The sequence below is a fragment of the Macrobrachium rosenbergii genome, chromosome 12 (genome assembly GCF_040412425.1).
Source record: "Macrobrachium rosenbergii isolate ZJJX-2024 chromosome 12, ASM4041242v1, whole genome shotgun sequence".
Lineage (NCBI taxonomy): Eukaryota > Metazoa > Arthropoda > Malacostraca > Decapoda > Palaemonidae > Macrobrachium > Macrobrachium rosenbergii.
Window position 1 is genome coordinate 31,045,657 of NC_089752.1, and position 25,830 is coordinate 31,071,486.

At 37.4% G+C, this 25,830-nt stretch overlaps 1 protein-coding gene across 3 annotated transcripts; it reads right to left on the minus strand.

Annotated features, from left to right (window-relative positions):
- Positions 1 to 204: 204 nt before the first annotated feature.
- LOC136844496 (uncharacterized) lies at positions 205 to 25,269 on the minus strand. 3 transcript variants are annotated; one of them, XM_067113816.1, is made up of 3 exons: positions 25,053 to 25,269; positions 18,802 to 18,828; positions 205 to 7,662 (listed from the first exon to the last, which is right to left on the minus strand). In XM_067113816.1, exons 1-3 carry the CDS (start codon positions 25,061 to 25,063, stop codon positions 5,739 to 5,741), a joined length of 1,962 nt encoding a protein of 653 aa, XP_066969917.1. In that variant the 5' UTR covers positions 25,064 to 25,269; the 3' UTR covers positions 205 to 5,738. The 3 variants fall into 3 exon arrangements, with proteins under 3 accessions (XP_066969917.1, XP_066969918.1, XP_066969916.1); XM_067113817.1 differs by lacking the exon at positions 18,802 to 18,828 and having other exon boundaries at positions 25,053 to 25,260; XM_067113815.1 differs by lacking the exons at positions 18,802 to 18,828; positions 25,053 to 25,269 and adding an exon at positions 24,748 to 24,923.
- Between the last annotated feature and the right edge of the window lie 561 nt (positions 25,270 to 25,830).

A 25,830-nucleotide genomic window follows, 5' to 3' on the forward strand; every position in this document is an offset into this window, starting at 1 on the left:
GTTCTGAGAATATAGAATACATTATATACATAAAGCAACTTGTGAAATCATTGCCTTACTTCTCATTGCAATTCACTTTCTCAGATCAATGCTTCGAAAACAATCAGGATTCTCAACTGGGTCTCAGTAAGTAACACTTACCATACTGAAATAAAAACAACTGTATTGAAATAAATAGATCACTGCTAGCATTAAAAGACCATCTCTTTTTCTCCTTTATTTATACAGTTTATGTACACTATGAAAATAATTATGGCATATGCTATCACATAAAAAATCTTCGTTTTCATTGTTAGTGAAACAATTTGTTCCACACTCATTCTACTGATAAAAAAGCTTATCAACAGTATTTGACACTAAACATTGTATAAAAATACATACTTGAAAATCATACATTCATTTAATATTAAATGGTAGTAACTGTTAGAAACTTCTTGAGAGGAATTTTCTTGGAAAGAGAACTTTACTTTATCATCAAATTAAAATTTTTAAAACCTTGATAAAATAAATAGTGAATTCATATCAAATACACAGCAATATTACCTTTTACTACCTTTTGTTTTGAAGTCTGAAAAAACACAACAGCTATCCTGATGTAGAAACATGCATACTGTAAATAATTGTCGAAGTAACTAACATACACTGTACAGTTCTTTAATAAACTGTAAAAATACTCACCACCCTAGCTACATAAATTAGTCTATTGTAAATGATTAAAGTCACTCAAATCTAAACACAATAACTTCACTGATGTCTAGGAAACACTACCGAAAACATTCTACAATCAGAATTTTCTGTCAGATCAACTTGTCACAAGAATTTCAGATCAACTGAAGAAAAACTTATAAAGTATCATTTGAAGCCCATGACCTTTGTCATACTGTTACACATCCAGAAATAAAATTGAATCTCCAGTAACAAATGCTGTCCACCTGCACCATTCCTCAAATAGTATATTAAAATTACACTGTTGTACAGCTCAGAAGACTATTCTAAAACAAGTACTTTAATAGCTGAAGGGTACCTGAAATGGAAGATCGGCTACCTGAAGCTACATAAGATGAATATAACTTATGCCACCAAATTCCTGACAATTAGCATACAAAAAGATATTTCCATCTAAGCAAATACTAAGTTGCACAATGAGGCAGAAAACTTGCTCAATTTGATAACGCTACCACTACAGCTGCAACTTGCAATACACCAAAATAAGCAATTTTTGTTAGCATGATGTATTGCCCTGAAGGAAAAAGCTTAAAAATCATATTCCATGACATTCCTATTATAAACTACCTAAACAGATCTGAGAATAACAAAATTTATGGTAAATGCTATAATACCATATGGTCTAAAGGGTCACTCACTTGAGGGCATTTATCCATACAATGCTAACCCCAGAAAATACTGACTGTCTGTAAGCTCTACGCATTCGATAAAAAAATTTCCCCAAAATCATGACTTCTTTGAATCTTTGACACACTGTACTTGCATGGAAAGATGAAATCATCCAAACCTATGAAAGCTAATCTTAAACAAAAAAAAAAATAGCAAAATTACAACATATGAATTATAAAGATGTGGCAAAACTGTACCAAGCATGTAAATTCCTGTTAGCTTGTACAGAAATCACTTTTAGACTACATACCAAACATCACGTAATGCCTGATACTATATAAAAAAAAAAATGAGCTACAGCTACATACTGCAGCTAGAAGCCCCAATGCAATTATAGTCTTTTAAACACACAACTGAGAACAAAATAATAAGTAATGGCAGCAATTCCTGTACTAATAGGTCTAATTAACCAAAACTGCTACTGGAGATACAAATTAACATTACAGTATACTGTACAGTCATGTAGCCAAGACAACACAAAACACTGACAGTGAAGAAATACATAAAACTGGGCACATGAAGCAACCTCAAAACAATAATACATTAAATGAGGGGAACTGATAACACCCTCAAAACAACAGTACGTTTTGAGCCGGGATTTAGTAACACTACGGGAAATGGAATTGTCGAGCTTTTAAAATATGCTTATAGTTACAACTTTACAGAGTAACCTAAAAAGTTTTATATACACTATTTACAGGCTTGTAATTAGAGTATCCTTTCATACAAAAAATCTAAGATAAAACTACCCTAAACTAAGACACTTTACTTATACACAAACAAAATTACACCTCCGTACACTATTAAGTTCAAATTAAGCCAATTCAGCTGGTTCCTCAGTAGTTTTCAGCAGTTTACATTTAAGCTCATCATTGCCTAGCAAAACAGCAAACTTAAATACATAGCAAATGTTACACAAAATTCATAAATATTATAAGCTCCCCACCTTTAATAGTAGTAGCACATAAGTATTTCTGAATGACTAATAACAACAGAGTTGAATATTGTGCAATGGAATTTACTTATTCTGTGATTATTTCAAATAATGCCCAATTTCACTTCTTCAACCAACATTATCAAACTGGAAGGACTGCAGTGTACTGTCAATTATACCATCTATAATTTTACACAAATTAATGAGCCTTACTAAATTGTGGACTACTGGCTTCACAATATACAGTAGAACTCAAAGCTATCTTAAACTTTCTAAAGGGAATGCCGGAAATACGTGTATTATCAAAGGTCAACATGCACTAGGAACTAAACATGCTTTTCTCTCATACTAATCAATCACGTTCCTTTTTGAAGAAAAATCTATAGAGAGGTTGATTATCAGATTTTCAGTTCTATCCCACCAGAGGTGGGGGGATTACCTCGTCAAAAAAGAGAGAGAGAGAGAGAGAGAGATATCTGTACACTGCAGTCAAGTAATAGATATGGAATATGCAATTTAGAATTTAAGACTAAACAGATCAATGAAGTAGTATCTTATGACAAAGTTGGTCTACCCTCAGTTTACTATTACCAAGGCGATAAAAAAACAAATCCAGTTCAATTGTCTACTATTGTGAATTACTTTATAAAAATCTTTTTTAAAAATTTACTGAAATTCATATTTCTGTGCTTGAGAAAAATCAAACGAAACAGAAATAGATTTGTGATCCTTACAAAGTTTCCCAATATAAGAGAAGAGGTTATGCAACCTAATAATAGCACAAATGCAAAAGGGAATAGCTACCACCACATTGTAATTTACACAGGTCACAAAATGTGATCATCACTTCCAGCAAGATGTAGTCTAATTTACCTCAACATCAACCCATCCCAAGATGGGAGTTACATCTTTCCAACATCCTCCAAAGACGGCAAAGATTTCTTCCCTAAAACCACAATGAGAGTATAGCTCTACAACAAATAAAGCATCTCCCTTTCAGAGCTGGTTATTAAATGTTTGGAAATCATGATAATGCAACTTTAACCTTCATTCTATGCTCAAAATGAAGATTTCACAGTTGCTTTCCAGTAAAACAATGGAACTCATCATGTATCAAACTCTACAGAATTAAGGACTCCTAGATGGGTAAAATAGCATTCCAAATCATTCACCATCACATTAAGACACTGCAAAAGATTAAGAGAAAACAATGTGATTAACAGCATTCACTAGCATGATCTATGCTGTCTTTTTTTTTTTTATCTCTCCCATGAATGTTCAAATGTAACTAAACAAAGACTTCAGGAAACATAACCATCAGTCAAAGTAACAAAACAAAACCACATAGAATTCTATCACTTGCATCATAAAGAAAAACCTCATTTGAGGTCGTTTTCTAAATGAACCATACCTAACTTCTAAATAAACCAAATTAACATTCATCTATTCACTTCACAACTGAAATACATTATGGATTCATTCCTCAAACACAGCTAGCAAAAAACCTAAGTACCATTACTGCATAGCCACTTAGTTTTGGGACCTCCTGATTACTCTGGGAGAGAGCAAAAAGTTTTGTGACCTACAAATGACCTAAAAGGATGGTCGATTCATTTGTGGGACCTAGTACTTACTGATTATATTAGAGAAAATTGAGTTATTCACTCTGGCATTTACATATTGCCTTGGAAAATGAGTCAGCTCAGTTCTGGTACCTACTATATAACATCATGGTAAATTTATTTCTGAAACTCACCATACTTTGGAAACAGTCAATTCAGTCCTAGGTCAAATAGATCACCTTAGGGGAAGATAGTTAATGTCTGTAGCCTTTCAGTACCTACACGTTATCTTGTAGCAGTCAGGGAATGACAATGGAATTTCTGTATCCAATCCAATAGTAAGCATAAAACATCCTGCAATTAACTGAGCACTTTTAAAATTGAACAGTACAATACTATTATATGAAGACAAAGCATATTACTAAACAAACACATACGTTGGCCATAAACGCCCGTGACTAAGGTCAATATGCCATCATTAACTTTTGATAAGTGTTCTTCCTCAAGTATAAAAAGCATTGAATAAACTTGGCCATACTGTTCTATACATCGAAGCCAAAGTTACCAAGGTATCTGTTTGTTTGGTAGATAAATTTTCAAATTAAATTTTTCCCTTTAATCTAAAAGAAATATGAATAAAGTTTCATATCAAGTAATAATAAGAACAACTGTGGCTGACCTATTACTGCTGGTTTTTCATATCAAACTTACATAGCGGCATACAGACAAAGCACATACTGTCATGAGCATTCGTAAATTAACACCAACCCACAATTAACTATTCAGACTGGACACCAACATGGGAAGACAGCAAACTGAACAGATGAATGCTAAATGCAAAAAGATAATTAGTTTCAATAACAAAATTCTAAACCTAATTTTGCCTCCACGTGTGACTGAATGGCAACTTACGATGAAATTGTCTTATTAAGAAGTCTGCAACTATTGCTCTTTTTAAGAAAACATAATTAACTTTCAAAACACCAAATTTGTAACTTGTACAGGCAAAATAGCTCACATGGGTAGTGGTAATTAATTTTCACTTTCTCGCCTCCATTAAGAAAATTCATCGTAAGTTCTTATGTATTACCTCCCAAAATAATGCCCTTCTATCCTTAACACAATCATACGCAGCATCAGTTTTCAGTAACAAAAGGCTAACCCTTACACAGGTGACCTTACAATTTTACCTGTAAAGTACTTTCTTGTGCATAACCCTCTTGTAATGCGATAACTTACTGCTCTAACAAAATTTTTCAATAAACCAACTAAGATTGATCAGATATTTGTTAAAATATTTATTTGCTAATTAATCACTATATAAACTACCCATAAAAGATGTGTTTTCCCAAGCAAGCAGTATAAATGAAAAATTCAACAATGTTCTGCAAATTTCCTAAATTTCCTTGAAACTTCAGCATTATATAAATCCATTACACACACATCCTGAATAACAAATAGATTTCCATTATAAGTACAAGAAAGTCTCCACTACAAACTTTGGTTTATGTAATGCTACCTAAACAAAAAAAAATACATTCAAAACAAATATTGGCCAAAAGCAAGAAATACTTTGCATCTAACAAATAAGAACAGTGAGAAGCCTGCAGTACAATGGTTTGTAATAGGAACGGAATAACTGGTTTGCTATTGTCAAGTATTGGCCAACAACTGGCTAAGAGAAGCATAACACTAAATACACAAAGATGATAACAACTGTACAAATACTGGATAATCTGTTAAGTGAACAGATAAATTATTTTGGCTAAAGAAGTCCCTTGAGCAGTCAGCAATTAAACTGACAGTTGACTATCACATTTTTCGCACGTCTCTGTCATTTCTCTTTTTCATAAAGAGGACTCAATTGGAGTTGTCACTGGAGGTGGAGGTGGCGGCGCTGTTGGTTTCATCACATGTGGATGCCTTCCCAAGGTGTTTGGTGGCTGTGGTGCTCGGGGCTTTGGAGAGTTTCCTCCAGTGCTACGGGGTGAATTTCCACCACTTGGTCTTGGAGAGTTTGTCCCCCTGGGTCTGGGAGAGTTCCCACCACTGTTGGGGGGTCTTGGAGGTACAACAGGTTTAGGTCTTCCAAGAGTACCCACGCTTCCAACTGGAGTACCTACAGATATTCTGGCAGGCACTGCAGGCTTCTCAAGGGTAGCTGGTACAGGTGGATAATATTGTCCAGAAGGTACATCACTATACTGCATAGGTGAGGGTTCATATTTAGCATCTGGGGACAAGTACTGGGGAGGGACTCCTCGATGAGCAATGGGATCCAGGGGCAAGACTGGCACCTGAGGATAAGGCTGATTTGCTGCTGGATCAGAGGGACAAGCCTCAAGCTTTGGAGGAGGCTTTGTGTATGCTGAGGCTGGTATGAAATTTGGAGTCCAGTTTGGCTTGGTATGAACTGGAGGACTGGGAGCACATGGCTGTCTTTGAAATGTACTGTTTGCCCTTGCCACTATCTCCACATGATTTGGTTTTGCAGTAGACCCTTGAGCTGCCATCTTGGCCTCCATCCTCTTTGACATCTCCTCTAAATCTATGTACTCATCAGTTTTCAAAGATGGCTGCCTGTCATCATCTTCACAAATGTTATGAAGAGAACCTCTCTTTTGCGCTATGAACAATTTGCCTTTTGGAGCAGTCTTTACTGGCTCCTCTTCAACCATGTGAAGAGAAGCAAGACTTATGGACCTCTTGCTGTGATAGCTAGTGTCTAGCTGTTCATCACTCAAGTTATGCAAGGATGCAAGACTGCCAGTCCTTCCATACTTACTCTTCTTAGATGAAGTAGTATTGATGACATCTGGGGATTTAGAAATGCCTAGTTTATTAAGAGATGCCACGCTACCACTTTTCTTTGACTTTCCAAAAACAAACTCCTTCACCTTGCTATAAATATCATCTTGATCTTCGTCAGTGGCTTTATCCTTGGAGGTTTTCAAAAATGGTTTTTGCAAAAATGCAATGGGGTCAACATACATAGCTCTTGGTTGATCAGTTCGAACAGGTTCTGGGGATGGTGGAGCCTCTGGCACAGGTTCACAATCCATTCCTTCTTCATAGCCTTCATGAACTGGTTCTGGATACTTAACAACAGGAGTAACAGCTGGTTTAGGAGGTGGTGGTGCAGGTCTAGTAGGTCTGCGCTGCAATGGAGCTGGCTTGCGTTTGCCAAATATAGGTATAGTGTAGATACTTTTCTTGCGCCACATGAGGTCACAGTCAAAAAATTCACAGCAATCTTGAACAGGATCACTCATACAAAAATTCATACATAACCCAGAACGACGAGCACTATCCCGTGGGTGATTATGATTGGCTTCACGGTTTCTGTCACAGGTATTTTTATCAACAGCCAAGCGCATAGGAGTCCAAGCTTGTCCTCCGCCATCAATCTCTAAAGTTCGAGGAACTTCATTACCTACATTAATTTCATCTTGACCTTTCTTTTTCTTCTTTTTCTTTTTACAGTTAGGTACACAACAACCACAAGGATTCTTATTAGTTTGTAGGTACCACTTGCAAGAGCAAAAGGCTGCAATGCCAAATATCAAAACAACACCCACAACTGCAGCTATGATCACATACATCTGGAAGTTGTCAATTCTTCTCATTTCATCAGCAAGAAGACAATGCTTGAACTTCAGAGGTTGTTTGTTATGCCTTTGGCCCCTATAATCAAACCTGCACAGACATTCATGATAATCCAACGTTGTATTGTTGTGTTTCGATCCACATATTTCAAGTGGATCTTTCCGCCTGAAAAGACAGACCTCAATTAAAAGTGGGTTCCAATAATAAATTCCAACAATGTAAATGAATCTTTAGTAATAATATTACTTATGTTTACCATTACTACCTTCCCCATCAAAAACAGCTCTACAGTGCAACTGCATCATGCTTATGATATACAGTATACAAGTAGCATGTTGCGCTGCATTTGATTTTTAAAGAATCTGGGATCATTAACCATGGAATTCAATACTCATAGGCAGTCTGTTGTGCAAAAAATAAATCTAAGAATATCAACTACATTTTATATAGTAAAGCACGATTTGTATTATCATCATAAATACGTAACATTATGCATAATGCACATGCACTTTTCTGGAACATGCAACAAGAAAGAAAAGCAATTTTCAGTTCAAGGTTTGAAGCAAAGATCTATGGTTGCAACTTGGCATAAGCAAACTAAATGTGGCAACTAAAATTATCCCAATCCAAAAACAGCAGCACTGGTACTCTAAACAATCCAGTAAACCAAAAACCATACTGCCATTTTCAAATATAGTACACGTAATTTCTTAGCCAAATAATTATAATAGTAATTCCCAGTTCAACAATTTTCCCAAAATGCAACGAATAAATTTATAATACTACACACTACAGTACTGTTAAATCACCAGTTTAATAAATACTTTCTTAGATTTCATCAGGACCACAAAAACATCCATGCATAAGGACTATGACATAGTGAAGACATTAAACAGGCAAATAAGTTGCATTCCAACCAACAACAAGAACATTTATGCAACTAATTGGTATGATAAAAGAATGAACAACAAATACATAAAATGTCATACAGCAATAATTTTCCAACCAACCCAGAAAAAGAAACGAATTTACCACATAATATTCCAGTACTGTATGAAGGACCTACAAAAAAGTGTGTCTTTTAACTTCATACGAATAAATAAGTAAAAGACTTGACACCAACCAAATCATCATAGACTTGAGCTTCAGTTTTCCTTTAAAGGTGTTAAAACAAAACTTTCTTGTATCTGGCATACTTTAAGCAAGAATTCCCATCTGGTCCAGTGTTCATATATGACCTTTTCTGTGAAACTATTGTCATTCTATTAACCTAATTCTGCTTTTCCTTTAATACCAAACTATCTCAGCCTACTGTTCAGCCTCTATGATTTGATTAAATTACCTTCTTACCTAACAATTAAATATCTATCCTAAAAATAATTCCTAAAATATACAGTTGTTATTTCAGATGTTCAGTATGTTAGTTAGTTTTTTAAGCTAGTTAACAAAATTGGGGTGATACTACTCTAATCGGATAACCCATCAATTGAAGGCCTCTTGCCCTACAAATAAGTGGGGAGGTTTTGATGCTACAGTAGCACCCCCACGGAGTCCATTTAGTAACAAAGACCTTTAAATATAACCTGCACTTGAAGAATTTCTACATATCTTACAGCTAACAGCAATATCAAATAGTTCCGAACCTAGACTAGCCTGTGCTTTACACTTAACATTCAATTTAGGAGATTTATAAAAAAATTTATTACATCTAAAACAGTAGCATAACAAAAAATACTAATGATAATTAGCTAATAAATACAGACGTTTGCTGAGTTGAGGTCTGTGAAGTTGAGATGTTACTCTATACTTTTTTTTACATGTTACGTATGCCATCTCTCATGAACTGAACCCTTCTCATTTGTTCCGACAGGCTTGAGACCAGCTGTTGTCAGTCATTAACTCAAGACAGTTCTGATATAAAATGTGACTTCCTCCTTTAACAAAAAATAACATTAAATATTATACATCAGAAAAATATCTAGGTAATTCACAAATTCCTGGAAGTAGAGGAGTTATAATGTACAGTATTCCTCTTAATTATTATTGCAAGGTAGTTTAACCAAATCACTGAGTCTCTCCTCAGATTAACAAGGTAAAAACTGGAGAAAGACACAGTTAAAGGCGGAAAAACTGGTGGGAAGAGACCAAAGGCAACAGATGAAAAGTAATGCAATGCAATTGGGCATGAAGGAAAATGCAAAGAGCCTTTAATACTGTGAAGAATGCACCATGCAATAAACAATACTGCAGGTGGTACCTCCTGATAGGGAATGAGCAGAGAAACTCAGCAACTAAATCCACACAAAAACATTAAAAAAACCCTGTTTACAGTAGCATTGCCACATTTATCAAGCGACATCAACAAGAAAAATGAAAATGGAGGAAATTCTATGGTTGAGCAATTATAGAATACTATGATTTATAACTAACTGCGCTACTATACTGAACTGGGATCACATAAGTATGTACTGTCTATGTACTATATATGGAAAACAGACTGACACACTACCTGAAAACCTGGTTATGACAGGGGCTTAGCCAATAAGAGCAACAGAGGAATCAGAAAAGTAATAAATAAGATAGGTTAGGGCACAGAACTATGGAAAAACTCAAAAATTACAAAGAAATGTTATACAGTAGATGAAGACTTAAAACACCAGGAAATTCAGTCAGTGTGTGTACAAGATAGCACAAAATGGAGAGATATCTAACCCTGTGGCGAAAAACCTGACATACAACATCCAAGTTGATGATTAAAAGACATACTGTACTAGAAACACAGTTTAATATTTATTTACTTCAACAGATAAATAAATTATGCTCTGCAAACTTAAGCATCTCTACTACTGCACACAATCTATAAGTAAAACTCATCATCCATCAGTGGACTAAATTGGAAAATCCATCAGTAGACTGTCATTGGAAAAATTTCAAATTATTATCAAGTTCTATTTTCCTTTATAGCATTTATATTGCCACTGAAAAACTGGTAACCAACCTTGTAACTGACAAAAAATTAAGACTGCACTTTTCTATAAAAAAGGGGGGATATATATTAAAAAATACAAAGCTTTTACACTTCAATTAATAATTAATTACCACTCTTATCCAAAATATACGTAATTTTGTGCAGTAGGTAGCCTAGCCACCTTAACAGAACATCTACAGTATTTATGTGCCAACTAAGTTGCAACTGTCCAGACCTATGAGAAGCTAGAACTGTAGCTCACTAAGTCTGTTACATTGCTTTACAAAAATATACTTTATAACAACACTGCTAAGATACTAAAAGTCTAATGAGATAATACTTTATAACAACACTGCTACGAAATGAAGTTTTCATAATAAAACTAATATTGTAATACTTACCTGAACACCTGAATTAGCCCTGGTCACTGACCAGCCCGAACTATATCCCCATAAAATTTACCCACAAAGTGGGTAATTAACTGTCAGCATTACCAACGCTACATGTAAAATCTTCTCAAATGAGTTACCTGAGGTACTGTTGACAACGCTCTGCAAATACAGGCCGAAAGAGGCCAACATCCCCAATTGAGTCACTTACTATCAAAATTGAAGTGGGGAGGAGGGTGGGAATCATTCAGGTGTTCAGGTAAGTATTACAATATTAGTTTTATTATGAAAACCCCATATTGCAATACACTCCCTGAACACCTGAATTAGCCTGATTAACAAAATTTTAATGAAGGTGGGGTCATTCTAATTCAGCCCGACCTGTCAACGAAGAATATGCAGGTAACTCATTATCAACCTACTATGCGTAAATGTATGTGTAAATGTATGTCACCATATCAATCAATGCTTCCAGTGAAGAGACATGCTGGAGAGTACTTTAATCGACAGTCAGGTCAGTACTGTCTCGGTCCGTCGACCTCCCATGTGGCTCTTCGGAACCTCTCATGTATGGGAAAGTATGATGAACCTCCCATGTGGCTATTCAGAGCCTCTCATGTATGGAGGGGAATGAAGCAGTGTACCAAGCCACTGATCCTCCGGATAAGGTCCGACGATCAATGAGCGAAGAACTATCTCAGCGCCGACAAAAGAGCCTAGCCTACTAGAGAACCCCTTTGGACTCTCGTAGGGAAATTATCAAAGACTAAGATACCTTAAAACATACTTAACCTAAGTTCATGTGATTATACTATTACTGCTGCCTAAGATTCTAAAGACTAAAAGGAATTCCTCTATCTGGTTAACCTGAGGACCTCTGCACAAAGAGAATACCACCTCAGCTAAATGAACGCACCCTAGATAATAAGAGTTAGCCGCTACATACAGACTAAGAGAATAACCCTCCAACAAGGCAAATTGAACATCTCCTAAGTAAAAGGAAGTAAACACTGAGACGGACTTCCAAGTTAGCCGCCTCCAGAATAGAAGACACTGAACAATTCCTTAGAAAGGAAGATGAAGTGGCCATACTCCGAATACTGTGCACTCAGGGTAATACAGAGCCTGAAGACGACGAAGAAGAACCCTGAGAAGCCTGGGAAATCATCTCCCTCAGAAAGTAACTAATCGCATTCTTTGACAGCAGACGGGAAGGATTCCGCGGAGAGATAAGAAGTGTATGCGGACGCGGACGGAGTTTCTCAACCTTTGATGAACAGACTTTTAATGCTTGCACTGGACATAAAGAAAACACTGCTGGATTGCCGGTAATGAACTCTGCAGATAAAGAACCCTAAACGAACAAGGCAGAGGGTTAACCTCAGACTCCATCTTCGCCACAAATTCCGGAAGAAGAGGCATACATATCATTTCCTGCCTAGGAAACCAGCCTAGAAACTGCTTGAAGCTCGCCCACCTTTCTAGCTGTAGTTAATGCTGTAAGAAAAAAAGCACCTTCTTAATCAGTTGTCTTTACGTTAGAACTTCCGACAAATCCCACAGAGGAGCCTGAGTCGGCAAGACAGGAAGTTTAATCTTAAAAGAACGTAATAAATCATGGATGATCTTACTACTAGAAATTTTTGGGAAGATGGAAACTACATGTACTGCTAAGCGTTGAGCGGTAGCCAGCAATAGCCAAATACGAAAGAACCTTGACTTTCCAAAGGAATAAAAGAAAATCAGCTATTTTGGCTATGGAAGGTCTACAGATGGAATGACCTTCCTTACGACACCAACTTCTTTACATTGTCCAGCTGACCTGATAAAGCTTACGGGTTGACTTTCTCAAGCTGTCTAGACACAGCTTTAGAGAGTCCAATCTATCTAGCTGCTCGCTCAGCAGCAGCCAGCAACTAGATTCAGCACGGGAGGGTTTGGATGATAATGGTGAAAATGCATTTGTCTGAGAAGATCTTCCACATGGGAAGGAACATCGGAACTTCCGTAAGGAGCTTAGGAGTTCCGGAAACCAAGGGTGCAGGGCCAGCAAGGAGCTATTAGAGTCATAGACATCTTGACACTCTCCCACAATTTCCTGATTACCTGAAGAATGAGACTGAATGGAGGAATGCATACACCTGCATGTGATTCCAATTTTGTAACGTCGCAACGGTGCCTACTGACATGGGGTCCGCCACTGTTAAGAAATAAACTGGAAGACAATGGTTTCATCTCGTCGCGAAAAAGTCCACAGATGCTGGCCACTTCTGGAGAACCTGACATACTATTTCCTGGGCCAAAGTCCACTCTTCCCCCAATACCTGACGAGAGCAACTTAAGGAGTCGGCCAGTACGTTGAGACTCCCTGATATAAGTTTTGGAAGAAGAGACACTTTCTGTTCTTTGCACCTTCTCAGGACTCTCTGTGTTATAGTATTGAGTTCTGTTGATCTTGCTCCCCCCCCCCAACCCCGAGTTCTTCAGATGCAACACGGCAGTTACGTTGTTGCAAAACAGAGCCACTACGCTATTGCGCACTAGGACTGAACAACACCTGAGAGCTTCCTTACAGCCCTGAGTTCCCAAAGATTTATTGACTCCTCTCATTCCCAATCCCTCCAGAGGCCTGAAGCCTGGGTTTCCTCCAAGGTTGCTCCCCAACCTTGATCTGAGGCATCTGAGTACATATGAACGTCAAGAAGAGGGGAGTCGATAGACCTTCCAGGTGTCAGATGCACTTCTGACCACCACAGAAGATCCGACAGGCAAGAATCACTCCAGACTATAACTGTGTTCTCATTGCATAAGTCCCTGCGATTCCTGAGACATACTTGAAGAGAAATGCATCCGGAGACGAGACCCTGGAATTAGAAGAGAGAGAGAGAGAGAAGACATTCTCCCTAACAGGCTTCTCCAAGCTGGTACAGGCTGTTCCCTGTTGGACAGGAACACCTCTACTTGCTGAAGGACTGACTGGATCCTCTCCAGGGTTGGAAAAAAAAAAAAAACTCAAAGGAAGAGAGAGAATCCTCATTCCTGAAAGGTTATATATTGTATTGGAACTGGGCAACTCTTGACAAAGTTTAGATGAATTCCTAGTATCTTGCATAGATTCAATAAGAAGTCCCTCGCACTTACTGGCTCCTCTAAAGAGGAGGCAAGGATCAACCAAAGGCTAGATACTTCAACATTCTGGTACCCTCGACGATGAATAATTGCCGACACCAGAGACATGAGTTAGAAGCAACAAGGTTCGTCATACTGGCCACATCACTTGAACGCTGAGCAGCCACACAAATCATAGCCTCCTGTGATGCTACTGCTGACGACGACGACAAAAAATTGACCATGGAGACACTCCTCTCTAAAAAGACTGTTGCAGAGTGCAAAAGGCACCCTCAACTGAACCCTCTTATGTATATCCGGATAGTGAGGCGGAAGAGGAGTTAAAAAGAAGTCCCCCCCTCTTCTTGCCAAAGAACGTTGTACAGCCAGCCGAAATGTTGGCCTGGTATGCCAACCCCATCAATACTGAAGTGATAAGGATGTCAAACAGTACAGGATCGGAGGGAGTATGTCCAACTTGTTTGAGAAACCCCATCAACCCAGACAACATCCACAGAGTGGGACAAGGCCTCAGACTGGCTGCAAAAAATGTCCTCCAAAGTACAAGCCTCACGAGATGGAACGGCTACCAAATGATTCGACGAAGGAATCCGATAGAGAAGAGCCTCAACAGATTCGTCGAGAGGAACTCTGACATTGGCAGAAGGGTTACCCGCTACCCTACAGAACCCCTTCCGATTAGGAAGCAAGGTTGAATCCTGTCTACCCAACCCAATAAGAGAAGCAAACCTAGAGTTCGCCTCCCTCAGTGCCCACTTGACTCGGCCAAACCAGACCAGTTTACTTGATGTTTGGGAGACTACTGGTTTAGTTGCATATAACAATTCAAACATTGCTTGGTTTGATTGTGTAGGTTCCTCAGGAGCCTGGACTGTGGATAGAGAGAATGGATAAAGTCCACCATTCGCTTATACTTGCTTTCATTCGCTGGAGAAAAACCTACATCTGGTACCGGCTCCTCTTCTTCAAAGAGCATTCTCTTTCAGACTGGTCCGACTGAACAGGGGCAGGAAAAGAGACAAACTGACCACCCGCAAGAGCTGCACCCAAAAACCCGGAACTCGCTACACCTGGATGTGCGAAACCAACACCTGACATACCTGTTCCCATCATACCTGAGCCAACCGTAATCTGATTGCAAAAACCCAGTACCAACTAAAGCTGATGACAAAACTCGAGTCAGTCGCACTCGACTGTGCAAACCCCACACCACCCAGCAACGATGACGTAACACCTGGGCCGACCACACCTGGGCGACAAACGCCCACCCCTGCAAGCGGAGAGGCCGCAACACCCAATCCACCCAACGCCATATGAACCAACGCCGCACCAGGACGGGTATCCAGAGCTGAAGTCACACTGATTAAGGGAAAGGGAGGAAGAACTCCCTGGTGACCCGGAACAAAGCCGAACCAAATTGAACACCTTAGAAGGAGAAACAGAAATAGCCGCAGGAAAAGTTGAGAAAGAAGTAGAAGGGGAGAAAAAGAAAGAAGCCACACTCAGAGTAACCACTGGATCACCTACTGCTGACGTTGGAAAGGTGGAGAACATACCAACTGGTCCAGTACTCAAAGATGTTTCTCGGGACAAGCTACAAGCTGCGGAACCAATGGAGACCAAAGAAGGAAAATTAACAGCTACTCTAGTGAAAAGGAGAGGCTGAGGTCACCATCGGTACTGATACACTCAACAATGGCGCAGACGAAACATCAAATGCCGTAGCATCCGCAAGAACCGCAGTGGACACATTAGTAAAGGATGAAAATATGGAATTGCGGAAGACTCGGCGACCACCTGCGAATCATCTAGACCAGAAGCCTAAGAAAACTACAGGACCCGTGTAAGGTGCTAAAGAAGACAGCCCCGCCAAAGGTACACCTTGCCTCAACCCCGAAGAGAGCGAGGGAGCCACTGAAACTCCAACATTACAGGATTGAACCAATGAAAATTCTTTGCTCTGCTAACTTAATGGCGAAGAAAACAGGATGAGCAAGAGAAGACTCCGAAGAGCCCCCCAAAGAGTGACCCAATAAAGAAGATTGTGTAAAGACATTGGAAGAAGGCTTAGAAGAAATCGGGGAAAAAAGGACAACTCAGAAGCAGCAGAAGAATCCATAGTTTTTAGAGAAAGCAACTAGACCAACTCTGTTCCTCCCTGATAATCTTGACAGACATCATTAGCAAACTCAGAAAAATTCTTCAAGACGTGATTGTGAATATTGGAAAACCCAAAATTGAAAACATTGCCTAGCTAGTAATCTACAACACTGTGACAAACCCAACAATTCTGCATTATACTCAGCCAAATTGAAAATTTGGTCACCAGAATTACCACCACCGCAAGATGAGAACCAAACTCGTCCACCGAAGGAAAAGGAATCTTTGAAGACAAAGGAGAATCCTCCAACACTTCAGAACCCGACAAACCCAAAATCCCATCCAAACGACAAAACACGGACTTAGAAACCTTCTGTCGTAAAGAACTTGAAGCAGGAAATAAAACCAAAGATGGAACCAAAGACGAAGCCGTCACACTAGAAACCCCAACCGAACCCGAATCTGAAGAAGACTGCACCTTCTACTTCTCTTCCTGAACACTTCCTAACCTATTTTCCCTACTCGTCTGTCTTACCTAACTCTACATCAACCTCAGAACTTACACCTTGAGTGGGAAGGGGGGAATCTGCTGCCAACACTGCCTGCTTCGTGTGGGGGGGCCAGTAGAACCTACCCTCAAGGCTTGCGGTTCTCCATGACCCCCAGCACCCGTTAGGGCTGGTTCTGGAACAGGCAGGGGAGCTGATAAAGAATGATTACTACTATCACTATCTCTATTCTGTTAACTTACTCATCAGGCTAGAAATAGGCTAGACATACTGGATGATAAACTGTCCTCTAACTTCTTGAATAACTCTGAATCTAACGTTTCCTTATCTACTGATCGTAACCCTACAGCTGGTCCTGACCTGCGCTTACTCTTCGAGGCAAAGGATTTTCTGTTTCAAATAATCCTCCATTTGATCTACTGACCAAGACCTACACTCGTCACATCTCTGACTGATACTACACTGAACCTTCCTACATAAAATGCAAACAGAATGTCGATCGTGTTTGAGGGTACTCATCCTACACCTGCAGGATGTGCAGGACCAATGAGCGGCAGCATCTCCAGTAGTAGAAGGCTCGGTCATCGAAGCTGTAGACGAAGAGGAAGCAGCAGTGCTAGCAGACGGCGACGTCTTCTTGTCTGACTTATCCAATCGAGTCCAAAGTGGCGATCCAAAGTCAAAACTGGGAGAGAAGTTCCAAATCCAGCCAATAAAGCGAAAAACAAGAGAAAAGGCGTTGAAAACAGTCCCAAGTTGTAATTTGATATCCAAATTCTTTAACGGGGGTTGGGCTAAATGACCAAAAGTTCGCCTGATGTGGGACACACCCACACAGCACGGCGAACTAATAACAAAGGGGGATGTCGGCCTCTGTAGGCCGGTCTTTGCAGCAGCATTGTTAACAGTACCTCAGGTAACTCATTTGACAAGATTTTACCTGTAGCTTTGGTAACGCTGACAGTTAATTATCTACTTTGTGGGTAAATTTTATGGGGATATACTTTGGGCTGGTCAGTGACCAGGGCTAATTCAGGTGTTCTGGGAGTGTATTGCAATACTAAAAGTCTGATGAGATAAGCTATATACAACTTGTTATGGTTAATCAACACCATAACCTTATTCATTCATAAAAATTTTTATTTCCTTTTTGGCATGATGCAGTGTCTCTTCAAGATAAAGAGTTCATGGATCAAGACTACTCAAATACTAAACAATCTAAACACAAAACTTTACAAGTTCCTTTGAAATGACCTACAATAAGGCTACTCACCTTTCTGAAGGTACCTTCTAATGTACTGTGAATGATCAATCTTCCAGGAAAAGTTATCACGTAAATTCTAGTGCAATCCTGACTCCATCCATTACTCTAAGACAGGTTATTATATTTAAAAGAAACTTATCTATGATGCAGTTTGGGCCCAACAAGACTGGCATTTCCCCAAATACCAGTCTACTTTCCAACTCAATGACTGTTCTAGTCCCACACTTTTTATTAAGACAGTCCATTCCATTCTAGTAATGCAGTTTCAATTTTACAAACATACCATAATTCTCATACTATTATCCCCTTGGATGCTTTTCTCTCAATGACTTAAGAGGTTAACAATTACCTTGCAACACCTGTACGTGGTTTAGAAGGCATACCAATTTAAATCTCCAGCCAATATTAACTAACCTGGACACTTAAAAGAACCTACATGATAAAGCTGACTAGACAATCAAATGTTATTAAAACCTTTACCTTGACCAAATAGATTTAAGCTTATCATGCTTATTCCAGTGAAAGGGACCGATATGCATGTTGATAAAATTCCAGAGTGACTAATAATTTTCTAAAACGTTGTTTACATATAAACGATGGCTCTATTTAAGGACATTCTTTACATGGAAATAATAGGCTCTAGTCCAGAAATGGTTTGTGTTTCATACATATACAGTAACATAGCTTAGTGCTTTACCAAACTGACTGAAATCATGACACACATGATAGGACATTACCAATAAATAGAAGAGACTATGAAGCAAAAATTTAGGCGACTAAACTGAATAAGCACCATAGAGAAAAGAAGCCAAATCAAAACTACAGTAAAAGGAAGACTGTGAAAAGGATCAGTAATAGCAATAAAAAGTTTTCTTGTGTTGTGAAAATCTTGTACAGTATATATCCACACCGTCATTATCATTCATATTTTGTTGATCCACTTACTTTGTTGTTACAGGTACTCGTACCCGCCTGCCAAAGAAAAAAAATTGTGTAACCAACAGTAAATCCCTATTTTAATCTCACTACAGCAACACCTTGCAAATCTGGAATTTTATTCCATATGTCAGCAGAGTATGCCACAAAATTTAATAGCATATACTTTGGAAAGGATTACTATTTGAAAATGTAAGATTCAATAACCTGATACATAGAGCACAGTATTAATTAAATAATTTAAGACATTAAAATTTTTAAAAAACTGAATACTCTTAGCACAGTTCAACCTACTTTTATCCCTTATGTTTCTGCATTACCCCAATTCCACCTATTGTGAACAATACTAATCTTAATGTGGCTGTTTTACAGTACAGTAGCCTACATGGAATAGGTGAATTCCTGGAGTAATCTGTCAATCACAGTTATTGTATGTATGGTACTTGCACCCATGTTGTTGAGTGTTTCCCACTAATAGGCCCCAATAGCATAAGCATCACGCTTCTCTATTAAGAAAAGCCATAGATGTTAAAGAAACCCATCCTCCAGTGTTGCTAGGTGAAGACTATGGAGTTGAAAGGCAAACTATCTTTTATCTAAAATCTATCTATAATCATTTACTTGTTAATGTTTGATGTGCAGCATGTTTCAGTGTAATGGAAAATTTTAAAAAAGACGGAATGAAATTGATACACTATGACTACACCTTTACAGCATTTAAACCTTTGGCCCCAGCCTTAAAAGCCTTGGCTAATCCTGCAATACAGCTAAACATTAAGGGTTTTCCCCATATATCCTGTGTTACCAAGGTGTTACTGTATTGAAAATAAAGCAATTATACTGTTATTTTACTTAAATCAATATAAATACAGCAAAAAGTTAAGGCATCAACTTAAACAGTTCTATTACTGGCTTAATTAGCAAAACAAAATTAATACTTATTAGTACAGCATACTACTGTATACATGACCCTCTGCAACATGCAGCAATGCATCCAAATATACAGGTAATCTATTTAAACATCTTTTATCAAGTGAAATTAAACATCAGCAAGGCAACAAGCTCAGACTTCTCAGTATGCAAAATTCTTTAAATAAGGCAATTTCAAAACTGCTATTAGAAATGAAAGTTTTTAAAATTAGTCACATGCAGAATATTCTAGATGCACTCTAATAACTCATCATTCTTAATAAATTTCAATCACAAATTTTCTTCAGCACAATCAACTGTTCCACTGATTAGTATGACATTCAAAGTGAAACTCATACACATCACCTGCTTTTGATTAAAAGACTGTTGTTCATGATTTATCCAAAATAAGACCACTGATGTTCACGGTCTATCAAGAAAACTCGCATCAATGATAAAAAATTCCTTTGATAGGCATGCCAAGCACTTACCCCTACATCACTGCTTGCATTCGCCTCAAAGCATAAATACCACAATGAATTGCAACTCTGTTCAAGTTTGATACGAATGTTAACTACTCAGCACTACAAAATTCCCTTAACCCATCACCAACTATCTATGATAGTTAAGTCGTCCGCTTTAATCTAATACTTACTGACACAATGTATACTTGTCATTAATGTAATCTATATTATTAACTCACGTCATTTGCCACGCACAATAAACCTACCAACACTTCATGAATCAAAACATCTAATCAGCATACAATACCGCACCGTACCAAGAGTATCTGTGCTGTAGTAAAGGGACAATATTACAGCGATCTGTACGGTAATAAGTGTAGTACAGTATATAGTGAAACAGCACTTATGACAATCAGATATGTACTAGGTTCATTAAAAACTGTAGTACTGTAATGGAATAGCATAATGCAGTGAAGAACTATAGTGTAAAAATCTCACCACTAACAAACAGAACAAAATTGTCAAATGCCATGTTTATTATAAAATGGCACTGCAGAGACTAACCAAATATTAAAAAATATGACAACTTTTAAGTTATAGATTGCAACAACTGTACACAGTGTTAATATACATTTTCACATGCTAAATACAGTAACCTGCTTGAAAAGAATCTCATGTACGCTCACCAATTCATAAGTACGTAAAGGGCTGTCGAAACTGTTTTGTATGTCTGCTTAGTTTGGAAATTTTGTTAATTACAAGAATAATTATGATTCAAGGGTAGGTAAAGGAAGATTTTACTTGCTGAGCAAGATTTCTCAGACAAAAATGTCCATCTACTAGTAATTATGAAAAGATCCCTTAATACTGAAAGTAACATCATCTCTTAAACTGGAGAGCAACAATGTTCAAAGTACAGCAAAGACGTCTGCTAGAAAGTTATCCAAGGAATTCAAAACCTCAAATGCTGGCCAGTGTGACTCAACATATTATGACACCTGACTCTACCATGCAAATGCAGTACCTTTCACTAGGTCTACTGGCACACACACACACACACTAGAAACTAACCAGTTTCTTCTTGCAACAAAACTTGTGGAAAGTGGCAAAGCAAGATACTTTCTGGGCAAGACTTAAAACTCAACTATCACTGTTAAGAAAATGGAAACCATTTAAGCAGGGGATGTTTCAGACATAAAGACATAACATCCTATAAAATTCAGCAATTTCTGCTGGCGTAAACACTCTACTACCATCAATAAGAAGATATAGGGAGCTTTACAAACAAAATCAAACTTTCTGATAACACCTGCAATGCTTGTTGAGCACTCCAATATCTTTTACAATACTGCAAATAAGCAAAGAATTACATTTAAACAGTGTAGTGTGCATTAAGCACACACTGGTATCACAAACCTAATGGTCTTCAGAACTAGTCTATGAACCTATCATGAAGGGCAGAAGTGAACACCATAATGTTATAAGGCAAGTTTCTGCCTTAACATAGGCTATAAACTATTCACTGGCAGAATAATGTACCTAAATAATGCAACCCATGCAGTATAGTGATTATCATCTACAGAATTTTACTCATGAGCTTTCACCAAAAACATTGGTTTCCCGTACTGTATGTAGAAGGTAAACAGCTTTACCTTGAATATCCTTAAACAAACTGTCCAGTAAAAATACTTCCTTAATGACCACCCCATGTATCCCTTCATTAATTCCCCTGTATTGGTAATCAAATGCTAGGACTTTGTTGGAGTTGACTAAAGATTGCATTGACAGCAATATTCAAATTTCAACTAGATATGAAACTTGTCTACTAACAGATGTTTTCTAATTTTGGATACCCAATTTCCATCCAGTCTCTTTCATATGAGCTATAACTGACAATACTATTAAACTATAAATCCAACAAACTACAGTATTGTAACATCATAAAGTCAGACAAATCAAATTATTAAAGAGAATACAAAAAAAAACTGGAAAACAATACTGTACAAGAAATGACAAATTTTAAATCAATTCGTATTCTTCATAATTGAACAACCATCTGATCCTGATTTCAACTGACAGCCTTATCCTTAAAATGCAAATAATGTAAACTTGTTTCGAAATCATATAAAGGGCAAACGATACTTTTTTTTACTAAATCCAAGAACACCTGTTCAACATGCTAAGACTGTCTAATGCCCTCTTTAGAAGCTGGTAATAAATGATATAAGCATGGAAATAAATCAATCATTGTGAGCTGAATTCTATTTGCATACATCTAAGTCAACTTGTTATGCAATACAGCGTCATCATGGTATATATGTATTCAAAATCTATGAATATCCAATGTAAAGCATAAGAAACCACTAAAGATATAATACGGTATGAATTCTGAAATAAACAATTAACATTATTAAAACATCTGAAAGTTCTGCCACCATAAAGAATAAAATCAGGAAAGAAATTGAAGTGAAATAAAAAACTGAAAACCAGACAAAAAGATAATGAATAATCCAGTATACAAAATGACCAAGATAAAGAGATGATGGTACCACACTGCAATTAACAGCAGATCAAAACTCAATAAGAAAGCATAAAAGTATGCTTAAAATGAGCAAATTTAGATTTGCAGTTGTTATTAAAAAATTTGGAACAGGCAATGCCATAACTACGACGACGCACCAAACTGAAAAAATACAGTACCAGTACACAACAAAGTGGCACTGGAGCACTCAAGTAAGCATTAACCCGGGCAGTACCCATTGTAATTAATTTATAAATTTCCTTCCCACACAATACCTTATATTAACAGGCATGAATATTTTAGCACTGTTACAAATAAATTTATAATTTATCTATATAAATATCTGCAAGACAACTAACTTCCACCCTAACATTATAGGTCAGTAATGTAAAACATGTTTATGATACATGTCAGCAAGATTGCTACCTTCTACCCTAACATTATAGACCTATGTAAAATATGGTTATGTTCTACCCAACATTACAGGTCTGTCATACAATATATAGGTATGATATCATGTACAGGCAGTGCAGTTTATACTATAGTATTTCTTTATGTACACAATGTGTACATTCATCTGTAACAAGCAAATATACCCATCCACTTGTTGAGCAAACTTCCCCAAATACCCATACTATTCATTTGTGAAAAGAGTAAAAATTCAGTAGTAAATTAGATACCGTCTACAAAACAAATAAAAAAATGGGAATAAACAGCACTGGAGGCACAACAAAATAACTGTCGGAATAAACTGCATTGGAGGAATAAATTTAAAAAACACTGTGGGAATAAACAGCAGTGAAGGAATGCCAGGAAAATTAATGTTGAGGAACATGTCAATTAAATGTATATTGAATGTATAATAAATCTTGCCTTCACGAACTTATCAGAGTTTTACTAAGCTTAAATTAAATAAGCAGAATCTAGCCTGAAGTCTTTGATAGAAATCTTGAACAGAGTCAAAAGAACAAGGGGTGATAAAGGCAAAAAAGGAACTCATATCAAGTGTACTGAGTAATGACACTTAATTCATCTGGAAGCTATCAAATCCCACCTATAATGTACATGAAATGAAATGGTTCACAATGTGGAGACTTTCAATAACAGGAATTAAATCTTTAAGGCTGAAGGTAATCCTAATATTTGTCCAGTCTTTACTAGAACAACCATCAACTTGAGAAAACAGCTTACTTGCCAATAAAATGTGTGGGGTATAAAATCACGTGTATGCATTTACATCTGCTACATGAAAAATCATAACGAATTTGCCAGCAAGGAAATACAAGTTGCAAATGAGTGTTTTCCTTTCAAATGATACTTAGGCTTAACCTTGACAAGAAAAATAGGCAATTTGTCCACAAAAAAATATGCAATTTATATAAATGAAATTGTAGCATATATATATATATATTTAACACACTAAATACACTCAGAGAGAAAATTCTACGCTACTAGTAAATCGGTATGAGAAATGCACCAGCCAAGATAGACAATGAGTAATCACTTATTTATATATATATATATATATATATATATATATATATATATATATATATATATATATATATATATATATATATATATATATATAAATATATATATATAATATATATATATATATATATATATATATATATATATATATATATATATATATATATATATTTACATATATGTATATATTACATATTTATAATTATATATGTGCGTGTTACCTCGACAACCCTTTCTTTAAAATGATCGACTCAAACATGAAACTGAATTTTAACTATATCAAAGTTCCCTCTGCCTTTTCCTACATTTACTTTAATTAGCCTGTATATTTCCAGTATCCTACAGAAGCAAAACGAGATGGAAGAGTCAATCCCAAAGTATCCAAACCATTGGCTAAGTTTCAGGATACGTCAGTGAAATACCAAGAAACGTTGGAATGCCAAGGAAGTCGTCGTGCCTTGCTGCCCAATAATGTCTCCTGTCGGCATTCAACTTCCTAGGGAGGTTGGTTAACAAAGTGCCCCGAAGGATTCGATGGGTATTCACGCATTCTGTACACATTTCTACCTCAAATCTTTAGGAAGCATTCCATATACAGCAGGGCTAAGCATGATGGTGATGTTCGTGTAAGTCCGCTACTTATGGTATGCGGGTACCCCACGCTATGACAGCAACCTGACTCTTCACTAAACCACTTCCCCACCAACCACTCGCTCTCGCTCTCTCTCGCTCTACCACTACCACAACAACGCCCTTTGTGCGAACACACGGCCCTTTCTCAAATCACATTTATATAAGTTTTGGCTGGCACGGAAGGCACTGCACTAATTTAAACACGTTTAACGAATCACAAGGAATTTTCTTAGCCTTACCAGCGGCTCATCTTGGCTACAGTAATTCAAGTTTAGGATATCCAATGTAGGAACAGCAACCGTACGGCCGTACTGGTTGAGATCCTCACGCACTTTGATGAGCGAGTCTCGAGTTTGTAGTTGGATTGGTTACCACCAGTGGATTTATCCCACTTTTTAGTCGATTTTCTTGTTGCTTCTTCAAGCACTTTCTTATGCTTAGTGAGAGATTATTATTAAAATACAGATCTTTGCTTTGAAAGTCAGCACACATTCAATTACCATGGCAGTATCCAGTATTACGGAGTAAATTACCAGCTGGAAGTCCATGGCAGTCTTACAATGTTGTTCTGCCACTGAGAATACTACTTAATATAAATGGCCATACCCAAAAAGAAACAATGAAGTTTTACTTGAACGGAAAACAAAAAGCTGAACATTAAAAGATATACAATATTCTGGAAAGGGATTGGGTGCAATCTGATGAAATAATATGAAAGTAAAGCAGCAATGTGGAAACAGCATCTGTTTGGGGCAACGAACAGGGCTTTGCGCACTCCAGTCCGACGCACCGCTAACTCTACGTAATTTTCTCCAGCGAACGACACTCGTTGAAATCACTTAGGTTTAATGGCATTTAAATTTCTTCGTTGTAATTCGTTTCGCTGTTCATCGCATTTAAGAAAAAAATGTCTTGATGTTTATTAAGTTAGTTACTGCTACTTTTTGTTGCCGTAAAAGCTTAAAATATTACATTGAGGAGCGCAGAAACATTTGATTTACAATAAGAGGTAGCAGT